The sequence below is a fragment of the Megalopta genalis genome, chromosome 16, assembly GCF_051020955.1.
Source record: "Megalopta genalis isolate 19385.01 chromosome 16, iyMegGena1_principal, whole genome shotgun sequence".
NCBI classification, from domain to species: domain Eukaryota; kingdom Metazoa; phylum Arthropoda; class Insecta; order Hymenoptera; family Halictidae; genus Megalopta; species Megalopta genalis.
Window position 1 is genome coordinate 8,331,343 of NC_135028.1, and position 24,216 is coordinate 8,355,558.

Consider the following 24,216-nt stretch of genomic DNA (forward strand, 5'->3'; position numbering starts at 1 on the left):
AAAATGTTCTCCGAGGCACCGTTAACGAGTTATCAACGAAAAACAGTGACCAATGAGAGGAGAGCTCGGCTGGCGCGAGGCGACCGAGCCAATGAGCGGAACTGGGCGTCGCGCGCTGGTTGGCCGGGCCGCCTCGCGTCAGCCGTACTCGATTCTTATTGGTCGCTGCTTTTTCGTTGATAACTCGTTAACGGCGCCTCGGAGAACATTTTTGTAAAGGAAGAAGCTGCTTCAAATGATCCGAGGAACCCGCCATTTCCGGATTGCGAGACATTTTTGGGACACCCTGTAGATGCGCCGCGAGCGGACCGCGACGACGGCGAGGCCTCTGTTATTCGACGAGATCTCCGTTGCGTTTCGAGATGTCGGAAATAGAAACGCGTGCTCATTGCCTTCGAATGGATCGCGTGTCGGGGAAAGGCTCGGTGACAGAACCAGTCAATAAACACGTAACTTCTCCGCCGACCTTCTCGGTTTCTTTTCTCGGCGACGACTTTGCGTTTTCTTTCGAACTCGATTGGCTAAGTCAATAATTCATTTATTCGTTCGGTTATTCAGTTATTTATTTATTTATTCATTCATTCATTCAGTTATTATTTCACTCACTCATTCATTCATTCATTCATTCATTGATTAATAATATTATAATATATTATACTTTATAATATTTTACTATAATCTGTTATAATATATTATAGTTTTCTATCGTACGTTCTATATTATTATAATGTATAATATATTATAACATATTATATATTACAAAATGATACAAAATACAATATTATACTATAATATATTATATTATACTATATACTATATACTATACTATAATATATTATAACAGATTATAATATATTATTATAATGTATAATATATACATATATTACGATATAATACAACAGATTATAATGAAATATACAATATTATTATTAATATATTATTAATATAATATTATAATATTATTATATAATATATAATATTATAATAATTATTATAATATTATTATATTATTACATAGTATTATTAATAATATATTATTGTTATATTATTATATTATTACATAGTATTATTAATAATATATTATTGTTATATTACTACATAATACATAATATTATAATATTATAATATACGCTCGAACGAAGAACACGATCGAAACGCGCGAAGCTAATTGAAACGTTCATTACGCACGGTGCACACCGTCGCACGTACGGTATTTCACCGGTATCGGCGTATTTTTCGAGATTACCGATTCGACGCCGCCCGATAGCAAACGCGTGTATGAAAATCCAGAGGCGTGAAACGCTCGCGAGCCATTCGGCCGGAAATTCGCGGCTGCGATAATCTCGCTCGTCCGCGTTCCATCGTTGCCGGTGGCGGTGCACGCCGATGCAGTTTCGCCGGCGCAGCTCGCCGGCCGGTCGACGGCATGCAGCGGCCAGATAGCCGCATTAGCGTGAACAAAAACGCGGCGATTTCACCGCGCGCTGCTCTGTTGACTCGATTGTCTACGCGCGGCCCGCTTTTTTTCTCGTTTCCCTATCCGTTCGTTCGCCTATTAAATCATCGACCGGGCCCCGCTGTTTTTGTGCCGCCGCGCGTGAGATTGATGCGGGCGCGTTATTCACCGAGATACGCCCCTGCCGGGGACATTTTCTGATTGAAATTTCGGCCGGCCGGCAATATTTTCGATTTTGTTTGTTTGTCGAACGAAGTCTGTGCGGCGCTGACACAAAATTGAAACGTTCGATTTTCGAGGAATTTTAATTTGATTCTGAATTTTTCAGCGCGATCGAATTTTGCGTTGAATGCAATATCGACGCTATGAATGACACATTGTAAATTTATGTTTATGCTTAAAAAAGATTCAAGTAAGTTCAATTATTCGGAACAAAGGTTTAGTTTCTCTGAAATTTTGCGTGTTAAAATTTGCAGAGTAATTAATAATGACGAACTTTTGTTCGAAGCATTTTGTCGCGATGCGTGAGAAACGAGGAGCATGCAGACGGTTGCAAGATGTTGCACTCAAAATATGCGTATATATGTTAACAACAATGCAAACTTTCATATAAATTGAGTCCAATGTCTGGCAGTTTTGATCAATTTTTTATAAGCTTCCTTAAAGTTCAAATTGCTAAAATCGTAACTTTTTCTCTTCACGAGTTAAGAAATTCTTATGAAATGCATAAATAACTATAAATAATATTTATAAAAATGTGTTGCACACGTTGCATTCGATGTTCTACAAGCAATAAATAACGTTTCACGGATTTACGCGAAATAACTAATATGTTTTATTTAGAATTTTGTTTATTTCATTCCGAGGGAAAAGGATCTTTTTTCTTAAATAAATATTGAAAAATTGACTGTCTGTCAACAAATTGCCGGTTCCCAGACTACTCTGCTGTGCTCTGAAAGTCGATCCGATGGAATATAAACATCCGTAGCCTAGATATCCCTTATTGTGGAACGTTCCCAAGGAACTCGCATACCTGTTTGTACAGTCAGCGACAAAAAGATAAAACGCAACCACGAGAAAACAAGAATTGATGAAACTATAAGCAATTCGTTATTGCAATTCATGCTATAATCGATTATAATAAAGGTAAGAATCATCTTGACCATTTTTATTTACTATAAAACGGTGATAAGGTACACTAAATGCCCATCTTTCCGCACTATTTTTGTTTATAAGTTTTAGTCAGATCAACATACGACACGATTTTATCTGTAGAAACGTAAAAATTGAATACAATTGTGACAAAGTATAATCGTGAATATAATCGACAAAATAAGAAGACTATATGTGGAGAGAACAGAATTTGTAACACGAGTGAAGGATTCCTGAGATCATTCGAAGCAACCTTTTCCTTTGCAAAAATTTTCCACGAGGCTTCGTTCACGAGTTATCAACGAAAAACGCTGACTCAACGCGTGCTCGCGTACGACTGACGCCACGCCCTCGCGACCACCGCCGTTGCGTCGGACAGCCGGCGCGACGCGGCATTGGCCGCGAGGGCGGAGCGCCGGCCGCGCTCGCTCTCCGATTGGCCCACGTTTTTCGTTAATAACTCGTGAACGAAGCCTCGTAGAAGATTTTCGTAAAGGAAAAAGTTTCTTCAAATCACCCGAGGAACCCCTTCACGGGAATACCATAATTTCCGGACACTCTGCACGTTGAATAAAAATTGTTTAATTAATAGAATGGCTTATCTTTTTATCACAGACTGTAATACCCTCGATCCAATTGCCCCGGCGATGGAGCTCGCGCAGTTATGTACCTGCGTAGGTATGCGCCCGATTGCCCACACGACAAAGCGGAACACATCACGCGTGAAAATAACCGGGAGATTAATACGCTCGCGCGAACGAACTTTTCCTCGCGATTGCTATCGCGCCGCGTTTCGCCGTCACGCTCCGTCACGCCTCCGCGCGACCTCCGTAAACCGCGGCGACGAAAAACAGAGGAGGAATCGCGCGACGGTCATCCGTGTCCCACCTGAAAATAATTTAGCGAGGCCACGGTTCCGCGAACGTTGTTGAACGGTTCCGAAACGGGCATGATTCATCGGTCCGCGATCGCTGTTCGACGTAATCGACGCCGTTCGACGAAAGCTGTCGTTGATCTTGGCACCGAAAGAGTTTTATATAGCGTTCAATGTTCTTCCGCGTCTCGGAGGGCACTCGAGGGTTTCGTTTGAATGAATATTGCTGCGATTCTTAACATGGTTTTAATACAGGTTGGTCGGGCGTGGAGGACAAAGTTTTTTGTTATACTTGGAAGTCAAGTTTTATTGCAGGCTAATAGGTGCATGGTTGATTAAAGTTTGTTAGGATTTACGAAGTGCAAGAAGGTCAGAGAATGAGTATAAATTGTATGAGTAGGGGACTGATTCAAAGATTCTAAGATTCAGAGATTCAAAGACTCAAATGTTCGAAAATTCGAAGATTCGAGGATTCAAAGATTCAAAGATTCAGAGATTCGAAGACTCAAATGTTCGAAAATTCGAAGATTCGAGGATTCAAAGATTCAGAGATTCGAAGACTTAAAGGTTCGAAAATTCGAAGATTCGAGGATTCAATGATTCAAAGATTCAAAGATTCAGAGATTCGGAGATTCGGAGATTCGATGATTCGGAGATTCAGAGATTCAGAGATTCGAAGACTCAAAGGTTCGACAATTCAAAGATTCGAGGATTCAAAGATTTATGGATTCGAAAATTCAAAGATTCATGGATTCGAAAATTCGAAGATTCAAGAATTCGAAGATTCGAGGACTCGGGGATTTGAAAATTTGAAGATTCAAGGATTCGAAGATTGGAAGATTCAAGAATTCAACAAGAATTCGAAAATCAAAGATTCTAAAGTTGGCAAATTCAGGGATTCGAAGATTTAAAAATCTGAAGATTTTGAAGATTAGAGACATAATATTCGAACATTCAGATATTCAAAAATTCAATGATTCGAAAGAGCATGGCTGTGAACTGCAATAAATTCTGTCCATTACTATTTCAAACGTGAATCACTCTCGATGCATGTCACGTTCCCTTGAATCAAGCAGATTTAATCAGTCCATTATGTATGTATTATTAACATCATCAATTTTTGATTAGTCATAGGAACGTCTAGCAATCTCTCGTAACTTAGTCTGTTGACTATAGATAGAGATAATGATTCACCACGTGATGATACAGATCTTCTAGATAGATCTCTTTCTTTCTCAATAAATCTTTCAGCAATTCTAAGAAGACGTCTTCTTAGACGATAGAACACTTAACTGTTCAATTCCAGCGAATTTCTGTGAGTAATGTCACAGCTAAAAGACCCCACTTTTAATAATTATCAAGATCATTATCAATTATCAAGTGCTTCTATTATGTTCTTCAATACTTACAACAATCACAGTTTTATTTTTTGGGAGGGGAGGGAAGGGGGTTGCGAGTGTTGAATTAACGTGTGAATTTATATATTCATAATTATATTATGAATTAATAGCATAAGTGTTCTTCTATTCAATGCTATAGCTATAGTAGAAAATTAGGTTAGCGGATGTTCTGGTAAATACAAAGTGGCATTGTTTCTTTCGACAATGGTATGTAGTAACATTTTTTTACCCACGGCATTTAGGTTAAACTTCGCTCGAGCATCGCTTCCAGCAATAATCTTCTCGTTATGATATATTCTTTAAGAAAAATTCACGTGGTAGTTCGGAGTTATTTTATTATTTATTTAGTTGTTTAACTGAATGGATCAATAATACTTAAAGAGAACAAAAAGAAAATAGAGTGAACGATATAATTAGTGTAAGTTGCATCGCAAATTGCGCTTATTGTTAGATTTAAGGGCATTTGGTATTTAATATAATAATATAATAATGTAATATTGAATATAATATAATAATATAATATTGAATATAATATAAAAATAGAATATTGAATATAATATAATAATATAATATTGAATAGAATATAAATATAGAATATTGAATATAATATAATAATGTAATATTGAATATAATATACAAAAATATAATATTGAATATATAATATAATAATATAATATTGAATATAATATAAAAATAGAATATTGAATATAATATAATAACATAATATTGAATAGAATAGAATAATATAATATTGAATATAATATACAAAAATATAATATTGAATATATAATATAATAATATAATATTGAATAGAATAGAATATAATAATATAATATTGAATAGAATATAAATATAGAATATTGAATATAATATAATAAAATGTAATATTGAATAGAATAGAATAATATAATATTGAATATAATATAATTATATAGTATTGAATAGAATACAAAAACATAATATTGAATATAACATAATAACATAAAATTGAATATAATATTTACACATATAGGCAACATTTACGAGCTAAGACGTCGGCTAGACGAAGCAAGACCAGGCACCGTCTTAAGGGAAAATCTTCGGCAGCTCTGACGGCCGCATTAAAAACACGTCCGCGGTTCATGTTCGCTCATTGTATGCTAACGACGCGTAATTTGCGATGCAATTTGCACGCGCGTTATTTCTCCCGCGATTAATTCTCGTCCCCGGTGTTACGCGATCGCGCCTCCTTCCCATTCATCCGTGGTCACGCCCGTTCCATTGATCGCGGATTTTCCGGACAGAGTCGCGAGCCCCTCCGCGTTCGACGAACAGCGATCGAAGTTTCCCCGAACTCCCCGGTTTCTTGCGGGGCCCCGAGGCCCCCGAGAACGTCGCTGAACGACCACCGGCTCGTTCCGCGAAGGATATTTTCCACGACGGTGTGAACCTGTTTCCGACTTCTCGGTCCACGAGAGCCGTTCTGGCTCGCGTTCTATTTAAAGACAATGGCAGAGCCGTGAACTCGCGACTCGCCGCCGTCACGCTCCTCCCTACGATCAATTATACTTTAATTGCCCGTCCCGATAAGTGGACATCTGCTCTGTATTAACAAACTCCGTGGCTGCACGGCGCGATCCTGCGCGACGTCACGGTGCCCCGCCGTTCAATGGCTCTATCTATCTGGATAACAGTTGTAACAAGGCGACCGCCGAGATTTCAGTCGAATTGAAGACGACAATTGTGCCGCGATCAACCGTTGGCCTAGATACGATTATTTTCACTCGACGCTTTCTCGTTCACGCGGAGACAATCGACGGTTCTATTTGCTCCCGAATACTATGAATTCACTGCAATTTTGTTATATTTTAATATTATACCTTTATTTATTCTTATATTTTATTGTTATTATATTTTATTATTATATATATTATATTATATCTTTATCTATTATATTATATTAGTATTAGTATTATATTATATTATATTATATTATATTATATTATATTATATTATATTATATTATATTATATTATATTATATTATATTATATTATATTATATTATATTATATTATATTATATTATATTATATTATATTATATTATATTATATTATATTATATTATATTATATTATATTATATTATATTATATTATATTATATTATATTATATTATGTTATATTATATTATATTATATTATATTATATTATGTTATATTATATTATATTTCTATTTATTATTATATTTTTATTATTATATATATATTATATATTATATATAAGTTACTATTATATTGTTATGATTATATTACATTTTTATAATCTCCAATTGTCAACAACAATAAATTTCATTAGCAATCCAATGATGAACGGTGGCTAACGAGCAACTCGTTCGCGACTAAATTCTTTCCCCTCTTTTCCCGTAGAAGAAGCAACACGGAAACTTTTTCCGATCGATCTAATCGTATCGCGACGCAGCAGTCCTGGAGCAGGTTCGAGCAGGTTCGAGCGGATTCCTGTAGCAGCAGGGCCCTCCTTCTCCCGTAGTCCCGGCCGGGCCCCGCAGGAAAGGAGACGCCGTAGGAAAGCAAAACGTGGACGGTTTACAGTGAGTCTGTGCTCGGGTTCTGGGGTGGCATCCGCGGTCGGCCCCGGAGTGCCTCTAATTGCTTTCTCGGGACGATTAGCGAACAAAGAAGGCACAGTGGGACGGCTATTTGTGGAAACCGGCCAACCGGCCGAGCGGTTTACTCGCTCGACCTTCACTTGCCGACGGGCAAAACTTGGAGAACGGCTCCCGGTTTCTCGCGAAGGTTGGCTGCCGCGCGCGGTGAGGCCTCTCCGCTCTCGCCTTGTCCTCTTCCGCCGATTTTTCTTACCGGAGCCTGTTCCACCCGGCCGGCCTGTCCACGAGAAAACAATCGCCGGAGATAGAAGGCCTCCCGTCGGACGTCGCGTCGGCCGTCGGGTCCCGACGGCGACGCGACGCGCACTGGTCTGTGGAAACACGATTTCTGGGCCCGAAATTCGATGGCTTATGAATTTAACGCGTTTGCGCGGACTTGGTTGGTTGTTGTTTGTTATTCATGCATTTTATTGCTTATTGTTTATTAATATGGTTTCGTTGCAACATTACGTGGACGATGGGACATTCAAAATATATATATATTATGTATATATTATATTTTTTATTATATCCAGTTATATTTTATTGTTATATATATTATGTATTAAATTATATTTTATTATTACATATAATATATTATAGTTCTATATTCTACTATATAATATAATTCTATATTATTATATAGGATATAATATAATTCTATATTATTATATAGAATACAATATAATTCTATATTATTGTATAGAATACAATATAATTCTATATCATTATATAGAATACAATATAATTCTATATTATTGTATAGAATACAATATAATTCTATATTATTATATAGGATATAATATAATTCTATATTATTATATAGGATATAATATATAATTCTATATTATTATATAGAATATAATATAATTCTATATTATTATATAGAATATAATATAATTCTATATTATTATATAGAATATAATATAATTCTATATTATTATATAGAATACAATATAATTCTATATTATTATATAGAATAAAATATAATTCTACATTATTATATAGAATACAATATAATTCTATATTATTATGTAGAATACAATATAATTCTATATTCTATACATTCTAAAATAATATTAGATGTATATTATATATTATTATGTTAGAACACGTGTCACCCGACACCTAGTAATTAATAAAAAAAACGTCTCGAATAAAAATTAATCTTTGCGCAGTTTCTAAAAACAGCTACACTACTAATTATCGCCCAAAGATATATTTTCTTCAACAACAAAAAAAACAAGAAAATCGTTGCAATTCATTAAACACAACGCTACATTATTTACATACAAAACGACCCGTCTCCTCGAATCGACTGTTTCTCCACGAGAAAAATTTCCTTCACAAAATTAATTATCCTAGTAGTTACGATCGTCGCCCCGGACGCCCATAAGTCGCCGGGAAGGTTGACCGGTATCCTTGCGACGCGACGTGCCTCGCGATCGATCCGGTCGGGTTCGATGGCTGCCGATCGGGCCCGCAGATAAAGCGATTCTGTTGGCGCGAGTCGTTGACTCGCCGCCGCCGTCGCCGCCGCCTCTCCGAATGGGGAACGAGGATAATTGCTCGGTTTTGTTTCGCCGAGATCGCGGCCGGATCGGATGGCGAGTACGTGCGAGGAAAATAGAGTTAGCGGGGCCGCTCGGCCGTACGAAATTGACTCTTTAACGCTTTGCCGGTAAGGAAACTGTATATCGAAAACTGTAACGCCTCAACGCGGAGCGTTGTGAGAAGTGGGGCAATGAGCGCGATTAGGGTCATAGGAGAGCCCGCGCTGCCGACCGAGAGCAGACAGGGTGGTTTGTTTCGTGTCAAATCGTTTAGCAGAGGTATAAAATGGAGTGCGACTTATGTTTGTTCGAGTTGCGATAGTGGAAAGTATAAGAATATAATAATATAATAGTATAATAATATAAGAGTATAAAAATATAATAATATAATAGTATAATACTATAATAATATAATAATATAAAAATATAAGAATATAATAATATATTAATATAATAGTATAATAATATAACAGTACAATAATATAACAATATAATAATAGAAGAATATAAAAATATAATAACATAATAGTATACTACTATAATAATATAACAATATAATTGTATAATAGTATAATAATATAAGAATATGAGAATATAATAATATATTAATATAACAGTATAATAATATAATACTATAATAATATAATAACATAAGAATATAAGAATATAATAATATACCAATATAATAGTATAATACTATAATAATATAATAATATAACAATATGATAGTATAATACTATAAGAATATAATAATATAATAATATAATAGTATAATACTATAATAATATAATAATATAATAATATAATAATATAATAGTATAATAATATAGCAGTATAACAATATAACAATAAAATAATATAAGAATATAAAAATATAATAATATAATAGTATAATATTTGGATTCCTAAAACTGTGTATAGTGCTAATAAAATCTTGTCCCAATTTACTCAATCGTGCAATAATATCGCAATTAGGAGAGATAGTCGTCGGAGAGGCATTAGACACGAATGTACAGCATGATATGCAAATAATAAGGGCCCCCTCGGGCTCCTCAGATGGGACGCCGTATATTTAATTACGAATGCCATGAATTAATTGAATAACGATGCTCGTGTTAATTGAAACTTGTCTTTGGACGAAATCTACGGTACAGGATTTGCTTTCCGATGAATGAAATTAGCTAACTGAAAATTGGCTGACTGGAAATTAGCTGACTGAAAATTTATTGACCGAAAATTAGCCGACTGGAAATTAATTGCCCGAAAATTAACTGACTGGAAATTAGCTGACTGGAAATTAATTGACTGAAAATTAGCCGACTGGAAATTAATTGACCGAAAATTAGCCCACTGGAAATTAATTGACCGAAAATTAGCCGACTGGAAATTAGCTGACCGAGAATAAGCCGACTGGAAATTAGCTGACCGAAAATTAGTCCGACGAGCCACGAAGCTCGCTGGCGACGTTAATTACACTTTGATCGGCTACTTCGTGAAATTTTAATAATTCATCGAGGCCGATGACTCGACGTCATAACCTTCCCCCGTTAATGCAATTTACCGTGGTCCCGTGGCGCGAGCAGAGTTCCGCTTTGATTCGAATCTTCTAATCTACACTGCCGGTCTCAAAGAGCTCGCTCATATTAACTCATTAGAGGCTAATGAGCTTGCGGTGATTCTGTAATGTCCAGCAGCGTCTTTGCGAGCATTTAATTTCTCGTCGCCGAGTCGAACGAAACAACGAGGCTCTTCGATGCCAAAATGATTATGGCATTTAGGGCATCAACGAGTGACGATTAAAAATTTATTCGCAAATAAAAATCAAATTTTTATAATTTCATATAATTTATTTAGATCTATGCAAACAATAAGCAATTATTATTACGATCATTATACATATATTATATTATTGTTATTATTGTACATTATATTATAATTATTGTGCACTATATTATTATTATCATTATTATACATTATAATACGATTATTATGCATTATATTATTATTATTATATATTATATTGTGATTATTATGTATTATATTATTATTCTACATTATATTATTATTATACTTTATATTATTGTTATTATACATTATATTACTATTATTGTTATTATACATTGTATTACTACTGTTGTACATTATATTATTATTATTATACATTATACTATGATTATTATGCATTATATTATTATTATCAGGTTCATCCTTTACATTATTTCTTAAAATGATTTATCCGTTTCGCAACTAGTTCGTGCATTTTTCTAAAAATATCAACGCGAAGTTTCGCGGACGTATTTATATTATATATATATATATATTGTCCAAGAAAATGCCACAAGGTTAAATTACTGCTGTTAAACTATTCGATCGAAAATTGTATCGCGATACGGCGACGGCGATACGGAGCCGGCCGCGGATGGAATCGCATTTTCTAGCTGGCGCCGCGGGCCGCGGGACCGCAGAGCAGATTCGTCGCGCGAGATAACTGCGGTGGACACGCCGGCTAAATACAAATGTACATCAATTAATTAGGCTGCGGGGAATAATCGTTGAGCGTACACCCGACTCCGGCCGGCTAATTATTCCACGGTGGTTTATAAATAGCCGCTTACGTCGCGCGTCGCCTCGGTTGCCCCCCCCCCCTCCGGGAGGAGGGGGACCGTGCGATCATCCGAGGAAGAATTGAACTCTTTCAAAAAGGAGCACGCGCTGTCTCACCCTTTAGCGTCGCCGGCTCGATGGAATTCGCGTCGCGCCGTCGTAAGCCCGAAACTTCTGCTAAAAAACCATCGGTTATCGATTTATTTTTTTCATTTATCTTGTATATTTTATTTATTTATTTATTATTTGTGTAACAATAATAACAATAATAAAATATATAATAATCATAGTATAATGTATAATAATAATATAATGCATAATAATTATAATATACTGTACTATAATACTAATATAATGGATAATAACAATAATATAATGTATAATAATAATATGATGCATAATAATTATAATATAATGTATAATAATAGTAATTTAATGTATAATAATAATAATAATAATAATAATATAATGTATAATAATAATAATAACATAGTGCATGATAATAATATAATGCATAATAATTATAATACAATGTATAACAATAAATTTTCGTTGATGCGACAGCGTAACTCGCAGAAAAATCAATTCGTCTGTTCACAATACCGTGATCTTTGGATGACCTTGAACCCTATAAATCACGTTTTAACAAAAGGAAACGAAGCGAAACAAAACTAAGCGTGTTTCCAAACCTAAACTCTAAAAAGTCACGATATTGCACACGAATGAATTGTTTTCTTTCTTGCAAACTAGAATATTGCATTGCCTTGAAAACAGGACTTAGTACGACCTTCGAAAAAATATTGTCATACTTTCAGGTTCGTCCCATGAATTTTTTTTCAAGCATAAGTGAAAATGCGCCGCAGATAAAAGAACACCCTATATTGTTTCGAAGCACGGTTCTCGGCGCTTTTTGCCGCGAGCAATAAACAAACAATAAATCCGCGCTTGAACTCGTAAAATTTGTATCTCGACGGTGGGGGGCGAGGGCAGGAGGCATATGGGGGTAGCTGTTTCCACGGTGGCCGGCCGACCGGAGCACGGTCAATTTCCGGCCGGTAATTCGCATTTCCATTCTAATGGGGGTTCGGGCCCGCGTCATCGAAATCGCCGTGTACCCGCTAATAAGAGGTCGCGGCGATTAATCTCGCGTTTTTCGCGCATCGAAAGCCCGGTGATTACGCGACCCACGTTATTACGGCCGCACGATCCACCCTCCATAAATTCGACGGGACCGTCTACGGCCACGGGATCCCACGCGGCGCCGTTATGAGCGAATACCTTTTTCCCCGTCCTTGTTCCTCGAAGCTCTTTCGAACGCGCTGGTAGAGAGTGAGATTGGAAGAGAGAGAGAGAGAGAGAGAGAGAGAGAGAGAGAGAGAGAGAGACTGAGAGAAAGAAAGAAAGAGAAATGAGAGAGAGAGAGACTGAGAGAAAGAAAGAAAGAGAAATGAGAGAGAGAGAGAGAGAGAATGAGAGAAATAATGAGAGAGAGAGAGAGAGAGAAAGAATGAGAGTGAATGATAGTAAAATTGAGAATAAAAATGAGAATAAGGGAAGAAGAGAGACCGAGAGACCGAGAGAGAGAGAGAGAGAGAGAGAGAGACAGAGAGCACTCGAGAGAGAGCGCGAGAGAGAGAGCGCGAGAGAGAGCGAGAAAAGGAGAGATAATGAGAGAGAGAGAGAGATAACAAGAGAGAAAATGAAAGTGAGAATAAGAGAGAAAAATAGAGAAAAAAAGAAAGAGAAAAAAAAACCGAGAGAGAGAGAGAGAGAGAGAGAGAGAGAAAGATAGCCGGAGGGCGAGAGAACGAGCAACGAGAAATAAAGGAGGAGAGAAGGGTTGGTCGCGAGATCCGGCTCTCGAACGGTATTAAACCACTCGGCGCAGGAATTTCCCGTATAAACAATGGAAAAAACGTGTACGCACGGAGAAGAAGAGTAAACAGCGACGGATATATAGGAAAACGGTGCGGGGGTTGAACGGTGCGCTCCCTGAATGGAGAGATTCAATCGAAAGAATACTCGTGCAGCGATACACAGGCGGCGCTATATTACGCGTGTGTAGAGAATCGGGATTGTACAGTTGAGTCGTTCAATAAGGACCCTACCACCCTTTCCGTGTATTTACTTTTCATCGATTGTATTTCGAAATTCTTTTCACGAATTTTAGTCAACCCTTCTTTTCAGAGCGATTTCCAATTCTGCTGTATGCTTTGCAGCACGAGTTCGATGATATAAAAGAACGGACAGACTTCTATCTTATTTATTTATTTACATTTATTTATTATTTGTCAATTATAATTTAATTATTTATTGTTTACATTTACATGACAAAAATGTTCTTTCAATGGTGCGAGAGATGTATTATTATATATTATATAATATCATGATGTATATAATTTGTTTATATTTTATTGTATAATATAATAATAATAATAATTATTTTATAATATAATAATAATTTATTTTTATTTCATTATTTCTTCACCAAATAAAAAGAACCATTTTATATTATAATATTTATTATATTTGGAATTTCCGCCAAGCGAATTTTCTACGAAAAGACACTCTCCATTGAGAAAACCCCACGACCGCGGAAGGGTGCGAAACCCTTCGATACAGCATATTATCGCGAAAGTGTTCCGAGCGATGCGAAATGACCCGGCGAACGAGACAGGAAGTGGTCTGGTCACTCTGGTCAGAACAAAAACGGTCCCGCGAGGGCCCACATGATTCTATTACGCGACAGTTATAGAGGTTGGAAGGGTGCAGCGGACGCGGTTTAAACCGGCGATAAAAGACGATACATATCGCGGCCAATGACGTTTCTCCGTGGTCGCCCGAGCCGATGGGTTCCATTTGCTCCGCTCGTAAAATTAATTGTCCGCTTCTCCCGACGATCCCGTGCACTCCCTCGGCTCCATTCACCGTCGCCAGGGAGGCTTTCATTAGCCGGGCCGTCGAGACCGACGAAGAAGCCCCAGTGCTACGTTTCCGCGGATCAGATAGGGGCTAATAGGGCCCCTGAATTCACGAGAGATCGCTGCGCCACCGAGTTGCTCGGTTCTCGCTGTTAAATATGCCCGCGCCGTTCTGCCCTGCTCCGCTCCGCTCCACTCTGCCCTGCTCCGCTCAGCTCCACTGTGCCCTGCTCCGCTCCGCCCCACTATGCCCTGCTCCGCTCTGCTCTCCGCTCCACTCTGCCCTGCTCCGCTCTGCCCCACTGTGCCCTGCTCCGCTCCACTCTACTGTGCCCTGCTTCGCTCTGTCCAGCTCCGCTCTGCTCCCCGCTCCACTCCACTGTGCCCTATACCGCTCCACTCCACTGTGCCCTATACCGCTCCGCTCCACTGTGCCCTATACCGCTCCGCTCCACTGTGCCCTATACCGCGCTGTCCAGCTCCGCTCTGCTCTCCGCTCCACTCCACTGTGCCCTATACCGCTCCACTCCACTGTGCCCTATACCGCTCCGCTCCACTGTGCCCTATACCGCTCTGTCCAGCTCCGCTCTGCTCTCCGCTCCACTCCACTGTGCCCTATACCGCTCCACTCCACTGTGCCCTATACCGCTCCGCTCCACTGAGCCCTGCTCCGCTCTGTCCAGCTCCGCTCTGCTCTCCGCTCCACTCCACTGTGCCCTATACCGCTCCGCTCCACTGTGCCCTATACCGCTCCGCTCCACTGTGCCCTATACCGCTCCGCTCCACTGTGCCCTATACCGCTCCACTCCACTGTGCCTTATACCGCTTCGCTCCACTGTGCCCTATACCGCTCCGCTCCACTGTGCCCTATACCGCTCCGCTCCACTCTGTGCCCTGCTCCGCTCCGCTCCACTCTGTGCCCTGCTCCGCTCCGCTCCACTCTGTGCCCTGCTCCGCTCAGCTCCACTGTGCCCTGCTCCGCTCTGTCTTACTCCGCTCTGTTCTCCGCTCCACTCTGCCCTGCTCTGCTCCGCTCCACTGTGCCCTATACCGCTCCGCTCCACTGTGCCCTGCTTCGCTCTGCCCTGCTCCGCTCTGCTCTCTGCTTTGCTCCGCTCGGCAACGAAAAAAGAATCGCTCCACCGAGCGCCAGTTTCTTTTCCGAACAATGAGCATCGGTGACGCCGCTCTGTGTTTTTTCCTCGACTGTACGTAATATTCCTGTGTTTTGAAACGTGAGACGCGCCAGTGACTGCCGGGTAGACGATGCACGAAACGTGACACAAACGGCAACACACGGAGTCATAGAAAAGCAAACACGGTTTCAGCGATTTACGGAAACTTCTTTTTCTATCTCGGGGACCCATCGACGATATTAATATAGTAATTTATACCTAATTTGCTTTCTCAGATTAAGCACAAAAATTGACTATCTGGGATGAAGAGCTTATAATATATATAATACTATATAATATAATATAATATAATATAATATAATATAATCATATTATAATATATATTTATATATTTCTATAATTATAATTATATTTATATTTATATTTAAATTACATTCTTAATTTCATCTCGATTCAATATATTTTATAGTGACCAGCTGTAAACAACTTCATATAAAAATGAAACTTGATGTTCGACTAATTGTACCTCCTCTCCCAAAATTATCCATCGTTATTTCCAAGCTCAGGATAAATTAGGAAGAATTTACCGTACTCGCATATCTAAACGGCTCTTTTCACGAAGCTCGCAACGACACCAACAAATTGTCGTACTCGGCACGATTCCGTTCGCAGATAACATCAAAGCTGCAATTCAATAAATTCGTTAGATTCAGACGACCGATGTCTGCGCGCGTAAAAAGTTACTAGACTCTACTCGAGTACTCCCGGCAACGAGGATTAGCGTCGCAGACTATAACTCTTCCCCCACTCCTCTGAGTCGATGCCGATTTCCCTGCCTCGTGCTTTTCGTCAGATCGGGCGCGCTAGCGACGCGCACACGCGCGTATCCACGCGGAACACTGTCGAACACTGTTGAACGCGCGCTCGCGCGCACACAAGTGCCTTAATGCACGCTGAATTATTTACAACGCGAGGCCGCGAGCAACGCGGCGTTACAACGTCGCGCGCGTCTTTCTCATCAGAATCCTCCTGGGAAAGGTTCTGGTGCAGGTACCCTTGTACCGTTCCTCTCGGAACACAACGGATTATCCACCTCGGGCCATGATATACAATCTCCATAAATCGACGCGTAAGCGCCACCTTTTTTCCCCGGTTTCACCCTACGCCGCTGCGCGCGTTCTTGCAAGATTCATGCAACCTTAGACGCCGAGGCTTTTCGCATCCGCCCGCGAATTTCCACCTCCGACGCGGAACTCTCTCGAGGATTAGGCCCGGCTAGGGGATCGGAGGGGTAGGGGGGTCTTTGGGGTCGGTTCCGACCCATTTCCGTCGGTTTTGGCAACGTCGCGTTTGGATACAGACGAATTAAATCTATGCGAGCTTCGTTCGCGTGGATGAAATTTTATCAGCGTCTGATTAAATTGGACTTGAATCCTCTTGACAGTGGTGGATTAAAGTATTCCGGGGCCCGGGGCCCGATGCAAAATTGCGGGCCCTAATATGCTACGACATGCTATGGCAATGGAATGGATAGTGTATAATAAATGGAGCGATTATTAAAACGCTTTGCTCTCGACTGGTAGCTCAGACTAATCACTTAAAATTGTTATATAATGTATATTATTATTATATTATTATTATATTATATATTAATATAATACTGCCGTCTCCGAAGTATTAAAATATACAGGATTATATCAAGACTCCAACGAAAACGTTCCTTAGGTGATTTCAAGCAACTTTTTCCTTTACAGAAGCGTTCTCCGAGGCTTTGTTTACGAGTTATCAACAAAAAAACACGGACCAACTGGAGAGCGAGCGCAGCCGGCGCTCCGCCTACTTGACCACTACCGCGTCGCGCCGACTGTCCGGCGCAGCGGCGGTGGCCGTGAGGGCGTGGCGCCAACCGCGCGCGATCTCTCATTGGGTCAGCGCTTTTTCGTCGATAACTCGTGAACGAAGCCTCGTAGAAAATTTCTGCAAAGGAAAAAGTTGCTCCGAATGACCTCAGGAATCCCTTACTTCCCTCATTTCTCCATAATTTTGGGATACCCTCTATATTAAAGATACAAAAATCGCGCTTTGTTCCTGGCAACCTTTCGCGACGTTCGCGCCCGAATAAATTCTTTTGAACTATTCTCTCAACTTACAAAAAAATACAAGCGTCTTTTTTGGGCCGCTGCGAAGCCGCCGCCGAGTGCAATATCCGAAAACGGCTTGGTCAATCGAAATCGCGAGCGTGTCGAAAGCGGCAGCGAAGGACGCGGCGTCGCGTCCCAGCGCGTAAATCATTGCTGAGGGTTGGCGGCATGAAATAAAGCGGGGGGGGGGGGATCGGGAGACGGCGGCGCGGGGTCGCGAAACTTATTCGAACGTTCATCTCGCGGAGAGATTTTAATCAGACTGCGAAACTCGCGACGCCGGGGGATCTGCGGGAAAGCGGAGCATCGTCTCGTTTCCAAAAGGGGTTAGGATCGCCGTTTCTTTTCTCCCCCGGGTGACAAAGGGAGCATCGCGTGCCGTCCCGGCGACAATGCTCCGGGCATGGCAGGCGCGCGCGTCATTGTCCCGGCGTTATGAGGTGAAAAATGAAAGATAACGATTTCGCGGTGTCTTCCTGGCGATAACGTTTTCGGTCGCCGGGCTCCCTTCGTGTTTCCACCCTTAATCCCGGGGCCGCCCTTCACCTTCGAGGAATCCGCGCGTTGCACAGGGGTTGCGCGGCCCCGGCATGGGGCCTCCCCCTCGTAAATTCGTGGGGCGACATTTTTTTCTATATTAAGCCGGCTCCAACGGCGGCGAAAAATCGACGTCGGCGGAGAGAAAATGCGCGGCATTATGGGAAGAGCCGTCCGAGGGGAGGACGGATGGGTGGAGGGGTGGAGGGAGGCGGCGCGGGGGCGCGACGGTTGGCGTTCGAAAATTAAAATATCGATTTTCGAAATTTCACATTTGCTTCCGTGACGGAAGTGTGAACGTTATTATTCCATTGAGAAGATGATATAGTGAAAAGTATAGCAAATCGTGTGCTATAGTGCCGAGAAGTGTACGAAAAGCGAAATATATGCAAGCAAAAGTTTATTAAATATTTTAGATTCAATGTTATGTTCGAGAATAATCTCTGAGTGTGGTTGCGCCACTGCTGCATGCAGCATTACATAGGCGTACATTATTATGTTTATGCTTATAATTACACTCTTACTAAATATATAATACTATTAATACTAATTATTACTACTATTAATACTCATTAATACTCATTAATACTTCTACTAATACTATTAATACTCATTAATACTACTAATAATACTATTAATACTATTAATACTGCTAATGCTGCTACTACTACTACTACTACTACTAGTACTATTAATACTCATTAATACTACTAATAATACTGTTAATACTCATTAATACTCATGAATACTACTAATAATACTATTAATACTAATTAATGGTACCATTAATACTATTTATATATATATATAAAAGCAGTATTAAAAAAAACATCTCATCTAGATGTTGCAATAGTTGAAAGAACAAATTCCGAGAAAAAAAAGGTGCCTCAGAAATGGGACACCGGCGAATAATTAATTGAAATAGGAAAAGAAAAAAGAGAAACCGAAAGTTTCAGACCGGGTCTGCGAAGCGCGCGCCTCTCCGGTCCAGCGACGCTGCAACGCGATCCTCATTAAATTCCGCCCCTCGGCTCCCGTCGGCTCGCCGGAGCGCATCGTCGCGTCGGGCGCAGCAACAGTTCCTCGCCGTCCTCGATTATGCCCCGAATTATCCGCCGGAGCGCCGCGCGCCCCGCTATCAGACTGCGGCCGGATCGATGCCCCGCGCGGCAGCCGCCAGCGACGGTATCGGTCGATCCGATACAATATCGGGATCGGCGGCGGCCGCCGCATCGACGCGGCGCGGGGGGCCGCGCGCCGCAGGGGGCGGGGCGACGCGGCCGGTCGGCCCGCGGGGGGTTGCAGCGGCGTCCTCTCGCAGCCCCGGTGGGGCTATTGTGACCGGTGACAAAGACACGCACTTCATACACCTCGAGTTAGGTGGCCGGGATGCAGGCGGACCGAATGAAAAGAGGGGCCGTGGAGGGGGGACGGAGGGGCCGGCGCCCTTCCTTGCGCGGCGGCAACCCTTCTAGCATTGTAAAATGCGGAATCGATTTTCCCGGTGGCCGCGCGACGCTCGGCCGCTTCTGTAAATGCTGTAAATCGAGCGCGAAAGACGGAATGGAAAACGGGACGAGAAAGTGCATTAGCGCGGCGGAATGGTGCCGCGAACCGTCTTCGACGCGTCAGCCGCCCGCGGGAAAATTTCAATGGCGAAGCGCTCGACAGCCATTTCCATTTCGGAATCGAGCGGGAATTCTCGGATCTGCTCTCGCGGTTTCGGCGCGTCGTCGCTCTTTTCCGCTGTTAAAATCAACTTTCGCGTATCAACCCCTCGAATAAAATTGAACTAAATTTTGCATTATTGTTTAATTTTATTCCGAGACTCTTTGATAACGGAAAAATTAAATCTTCTTGTTTCCAGTGATATTTATATTTATTGTAGTAGTAGATCGCGTGTGAAATCCTTGGAAAATTGTTAATCTTGCGAAGAAGAATCCGGGATTATTCTTCTAAGTGAACAAAAAACTGTTGAATATATTATGTAATAACGGTCGAAATTGCTCTTTAGAACTTTCTTAATGAGTATTATTATTATTATTATTATTATTATCGCTGATCAAGAGAAACTCATCTGTGCGACATTTCAACCCCGTTACGGGGGTAAATTAGATTCGACCGCTTTTCTCCCCTCGGACGACTTTGTAAAATTTTGAAAAAAATATGGCTCGTTCAGGACATCGAGTCTCGCATTACAGAATTTTTTCAGATTTCTCGCTTTGCAAACTGTGATTATTGAAAATAGAGAAGCAACAAATTATCGGAATATCGAAGATATTTCGAAAACGAAAATACATACTACCCCGATATTAATTCTCTGATAAGCTGCTGTCGCGAGCAGTGCTCTCAAATTTTTCCAGATTTTTTGGAGAACTGCACCATCCTCGAAAAAATCGATGAAAACCGAATTTGTCGAGGCAAATTTTTGCTGCGAGCAAGGAAATTAATATTCGTTCGGTGCACCGCAAGGGTAGATTAAAAATTAAATTTTGAACCTGGAAAATGCGATTTAAGAGAAAGAAAAAATTGTACTGTCCTGAGCCCTTTCTGCGAACTTCTAAGAAATTCTAATAAATTGCCCGAATAATTGCGCGCGTGACAAATTCGATACCGTGAATAAATCGTTCGCTGCGAATCGCTTTACTTTACGAAAAAAAGTCACGCTGCGACACGTGTACATCGAGGATTGCAGAGCAACGGTTCGTGGTTCGTCGTTTTTGCTCGTCGCGTTAATACCAAATTAATATCACTCTGCTTTGAACGTTGCCAGTCGACGTAACGCGCGCGCGCGCGCGTGTAATTACTTTGTCGCTCGTCGGATACGTGTAAATCGTGTCCGAAAGTTCGCGCATAAATAACGATCTAGACGTGGCGGCGTGATCAATAGCCCCGCTCGATCTTGATCATGCGTAACACCTTCGTGCGTAATCGCGGACACTCTCACCGGCAGGTGTGAAAGTTATTTTCCCTGCGAATTGCGAGCCGAGAGCGCCGCGCCGCGCGGCGCTGATCGGTTTGCTATCGGTTTTTAAAATTCGTTCGCTAGCGCGTTTTCGACACTGTTTTGTTTCGCGAATGCTTCTCGTGTTCTACGCATTCGCTCGTTTTTTTGTGCTGTTTCGATTGCGATTGGTACAAGCTTTTATTTGTTGTTAAACTAACTAAATTATTGTAACTGTATAATATCATGTATGTGCAATATACATAATGTAATATATATATAATATAATGAAAATATATCTGTTTGTAATTAAATGCTTGTCTATAATTTTTTTATAAATTTACGCACACACACATAATATATGCACTATATAATATATATATATAATATATAACATATAATAATTGGTCAACGTTTTTCGTTAATAACTCGTAAACGAAGGCTCGGATTGCGATTTCGCTGAGGAAAAAGTCGCTCCAAATAATCTCAGGAGTCTCTCACTTCCAGGAAACAATATAATTTTTGGATACCCTGTACGATTTCTTACATAAGTACATGCTTATCGCTCTGTAATCACGAAAACGGATTTTGAGGTCTGCTTAGGCACTTATGCTACTTGCATTCGTGTTAAAAAAAACATCATAAAAACAGTACCTTTTCTTCCGAAGATCCAGCAGGCCCATCACCACGTCGCAGAGCACCAGCATCCCGAGGCTCCGATGAAATTTACGACCGTCTGTCCTTGTACCGATCAATCCCATATTTATTTCACGGTATTTATATTCGATTTACATCTTTCATTTACATTGATTTATATGTATATATATATATATATATATATATATATATATATATATATATAAATATATATTATATATATTATATATATATATAAATTAATATCAATATAATATCATAATATAATATAATATCAATTATAATATATATTAGTTACTCCAAATAACAACAAAATTTGAAAAAAATGTATTTCACTCATTCCACAGTATAATATATACTATATATATATATAAAAGAGATTTTTCGAAAGTGAGAATCTTGAGCATCGCTTTTACGTTTACATTTCGTGGACACAATTTCGTTTGGAAGTTTCATTTACGATGGCATCGTGACGGGAAAAATGGACAATTTTGGGAGCAGGAGATACGATTATTCGAGCCTCGCGGCTCGATTTTATGGTCGTTGATCGTCGATACGATTGTAAAAACGAGTCGCGTGGCTGTCGAATAATCGTATCTCCTCTTCCACAATTGTCCACCTTTGTTTGCACGCTCAGAGTCAATTAGAGAGAATTTACTGCGTCGGGTTGGCTGCCAAGTTCCTGCAGATTTTGCCAAACGAGAGAAAGAAGCCGCGGTTGGCTCGGATAAAAGAACGTTAAAAAACGAAAGTTTATATACATATATATTATAAATAAGCACGTAATTTAATACAAAAAACGTATATATAAATAAATATCTATATAAAGTTTTAACGATATAATTTTAATATATATATATATATATATATATATATATATATATATATATATATATTAATACAATATTATAATATAATATAATATTAATTATAATGTAATATAATATACATTAATATTAATATAATATTATAATATATATTATAATATCAATTAATATTAATACAATATTATAATATAATATAAATTAATACTAATATAATATTATAGTATAATATACATTAATATTAATATAATACTATGATATAATATACATTAATATTAATATGAAATTATATATCATACTATAATATTAATTATAATACAATATAAATTAATATCAATATAATATCATAATATAATATAATATCAATCATAATATATATTAGTTACTCCAAATAACAACAAAATTTGAAAAAAATTTATTTCACTCATTCCACAGTATAACCTAATGTCCCCCCATCCCCCCTAACATCTCAAAAAACTCCAAATTTAATTAAACAAATTTAGTTAATTTGTTCAACACAAAAACAGTTGCTCGATAATTTAAACACGTCCGAATATTATTGTTGCTCACCGTACGCTCGACGCGAAATAAATAAGAAAGCAAAAAAGGCCGCAGCAACTTATACGGTCCAACCCGCTATTTTCTCAGCTGTCCCCAATCGCGACGGTATTATTATTATTATTATTATTATTATTATTATTATTTCCGTAATCCGCGCTCGTTCCAGCTCACCCCGTTCACTCTTGTTCGCGCGCGCGCGTGCGGGCGCGTGCATCTGTTTTTCACACCCGCGACGGCTCGCACATCCGCGCCGATTGCGAACGATCGAGGGTCGAGGATCAAGGATCGAGGATCGAGGGGCTAGGGAGGGGGGTCACCGGACACGGTGCAACGTGCGAGAGACGGGCCGCCCGCGGAAGGTGTTCCCCGCGATCGGCGACGACGCGCGAGAGACTGGACAATGCGCCGCGGGTACACTGCACTCTCGGCCACTCGCAGTCTAACATTAGACAAAAACAGAAATAGATGATAATTTGCAAATCGGTGGGAGAGGCGCGGCGACGGCGACGGGGAGAGAGGGAGAAAGGGAGGCGAGCGGGGGGACCCGCTGGAGACGAGCCAAAAAGCGACGGCCGAGAGAGAGAGAGAGAGAGAGAGAGAGAGAGAGAGAGCGGAAGAGACACGTGATTTTGGGAAAAGCCGCGACGATTATTATCATGATTATTATTTCGCCGAGAGAACGCGAGCAGACGCGGCGAGCAAGATGACGACGCGACGATCGCCGCGGATCGCGGCGTCCTCTCGTAAATCAATCGCGGTTTATTGACCGTAAATCGCTTTTCGCCGTTATCGGGCAGCTCCTCGATCGGCGG

General features: G+C 40.0%; 1 protein-coding gene across 3 annotated transcripts in view; it reads right to left on the minus strand.

The window, feature by feature from the left end:
• The window catches only part of spri (Src homology 2 domain-containing protein sprint), a 185,703-nt gene that overhangs the window by 127,131 nt on the left and 34,356 nt on the right, over positions 1 to 24,216 (minus strand). The window contains exons 1-2 of one of the 3 annotated variants that reach the window (XM_033472023.2): positions 23,576 to 23,633; positions 22,017 to 22,098 (exon numbers count right to left, since the gene is read on the minus strand). The exons of 1 other annotated variant lie outside the window; for it this stretch is intronic. In XM_033472023.2, the coding sequence (XP_033327914.2) occupies positions 22,017 to 22,098; positions 23,576 to 23,618 (125 nt within the window). In that variant the 5' untranslated portion in view covers positions 23,619 to 23,633. Of the gene's footprint in view, positions 1 to 22,016; positions 22,139 to 23,575; positions 23,634 to 24,216 lie in introns of those variants that run through there. One more of the 3 variants, XM_076526884.1, reaches the window with a different exon arrangement.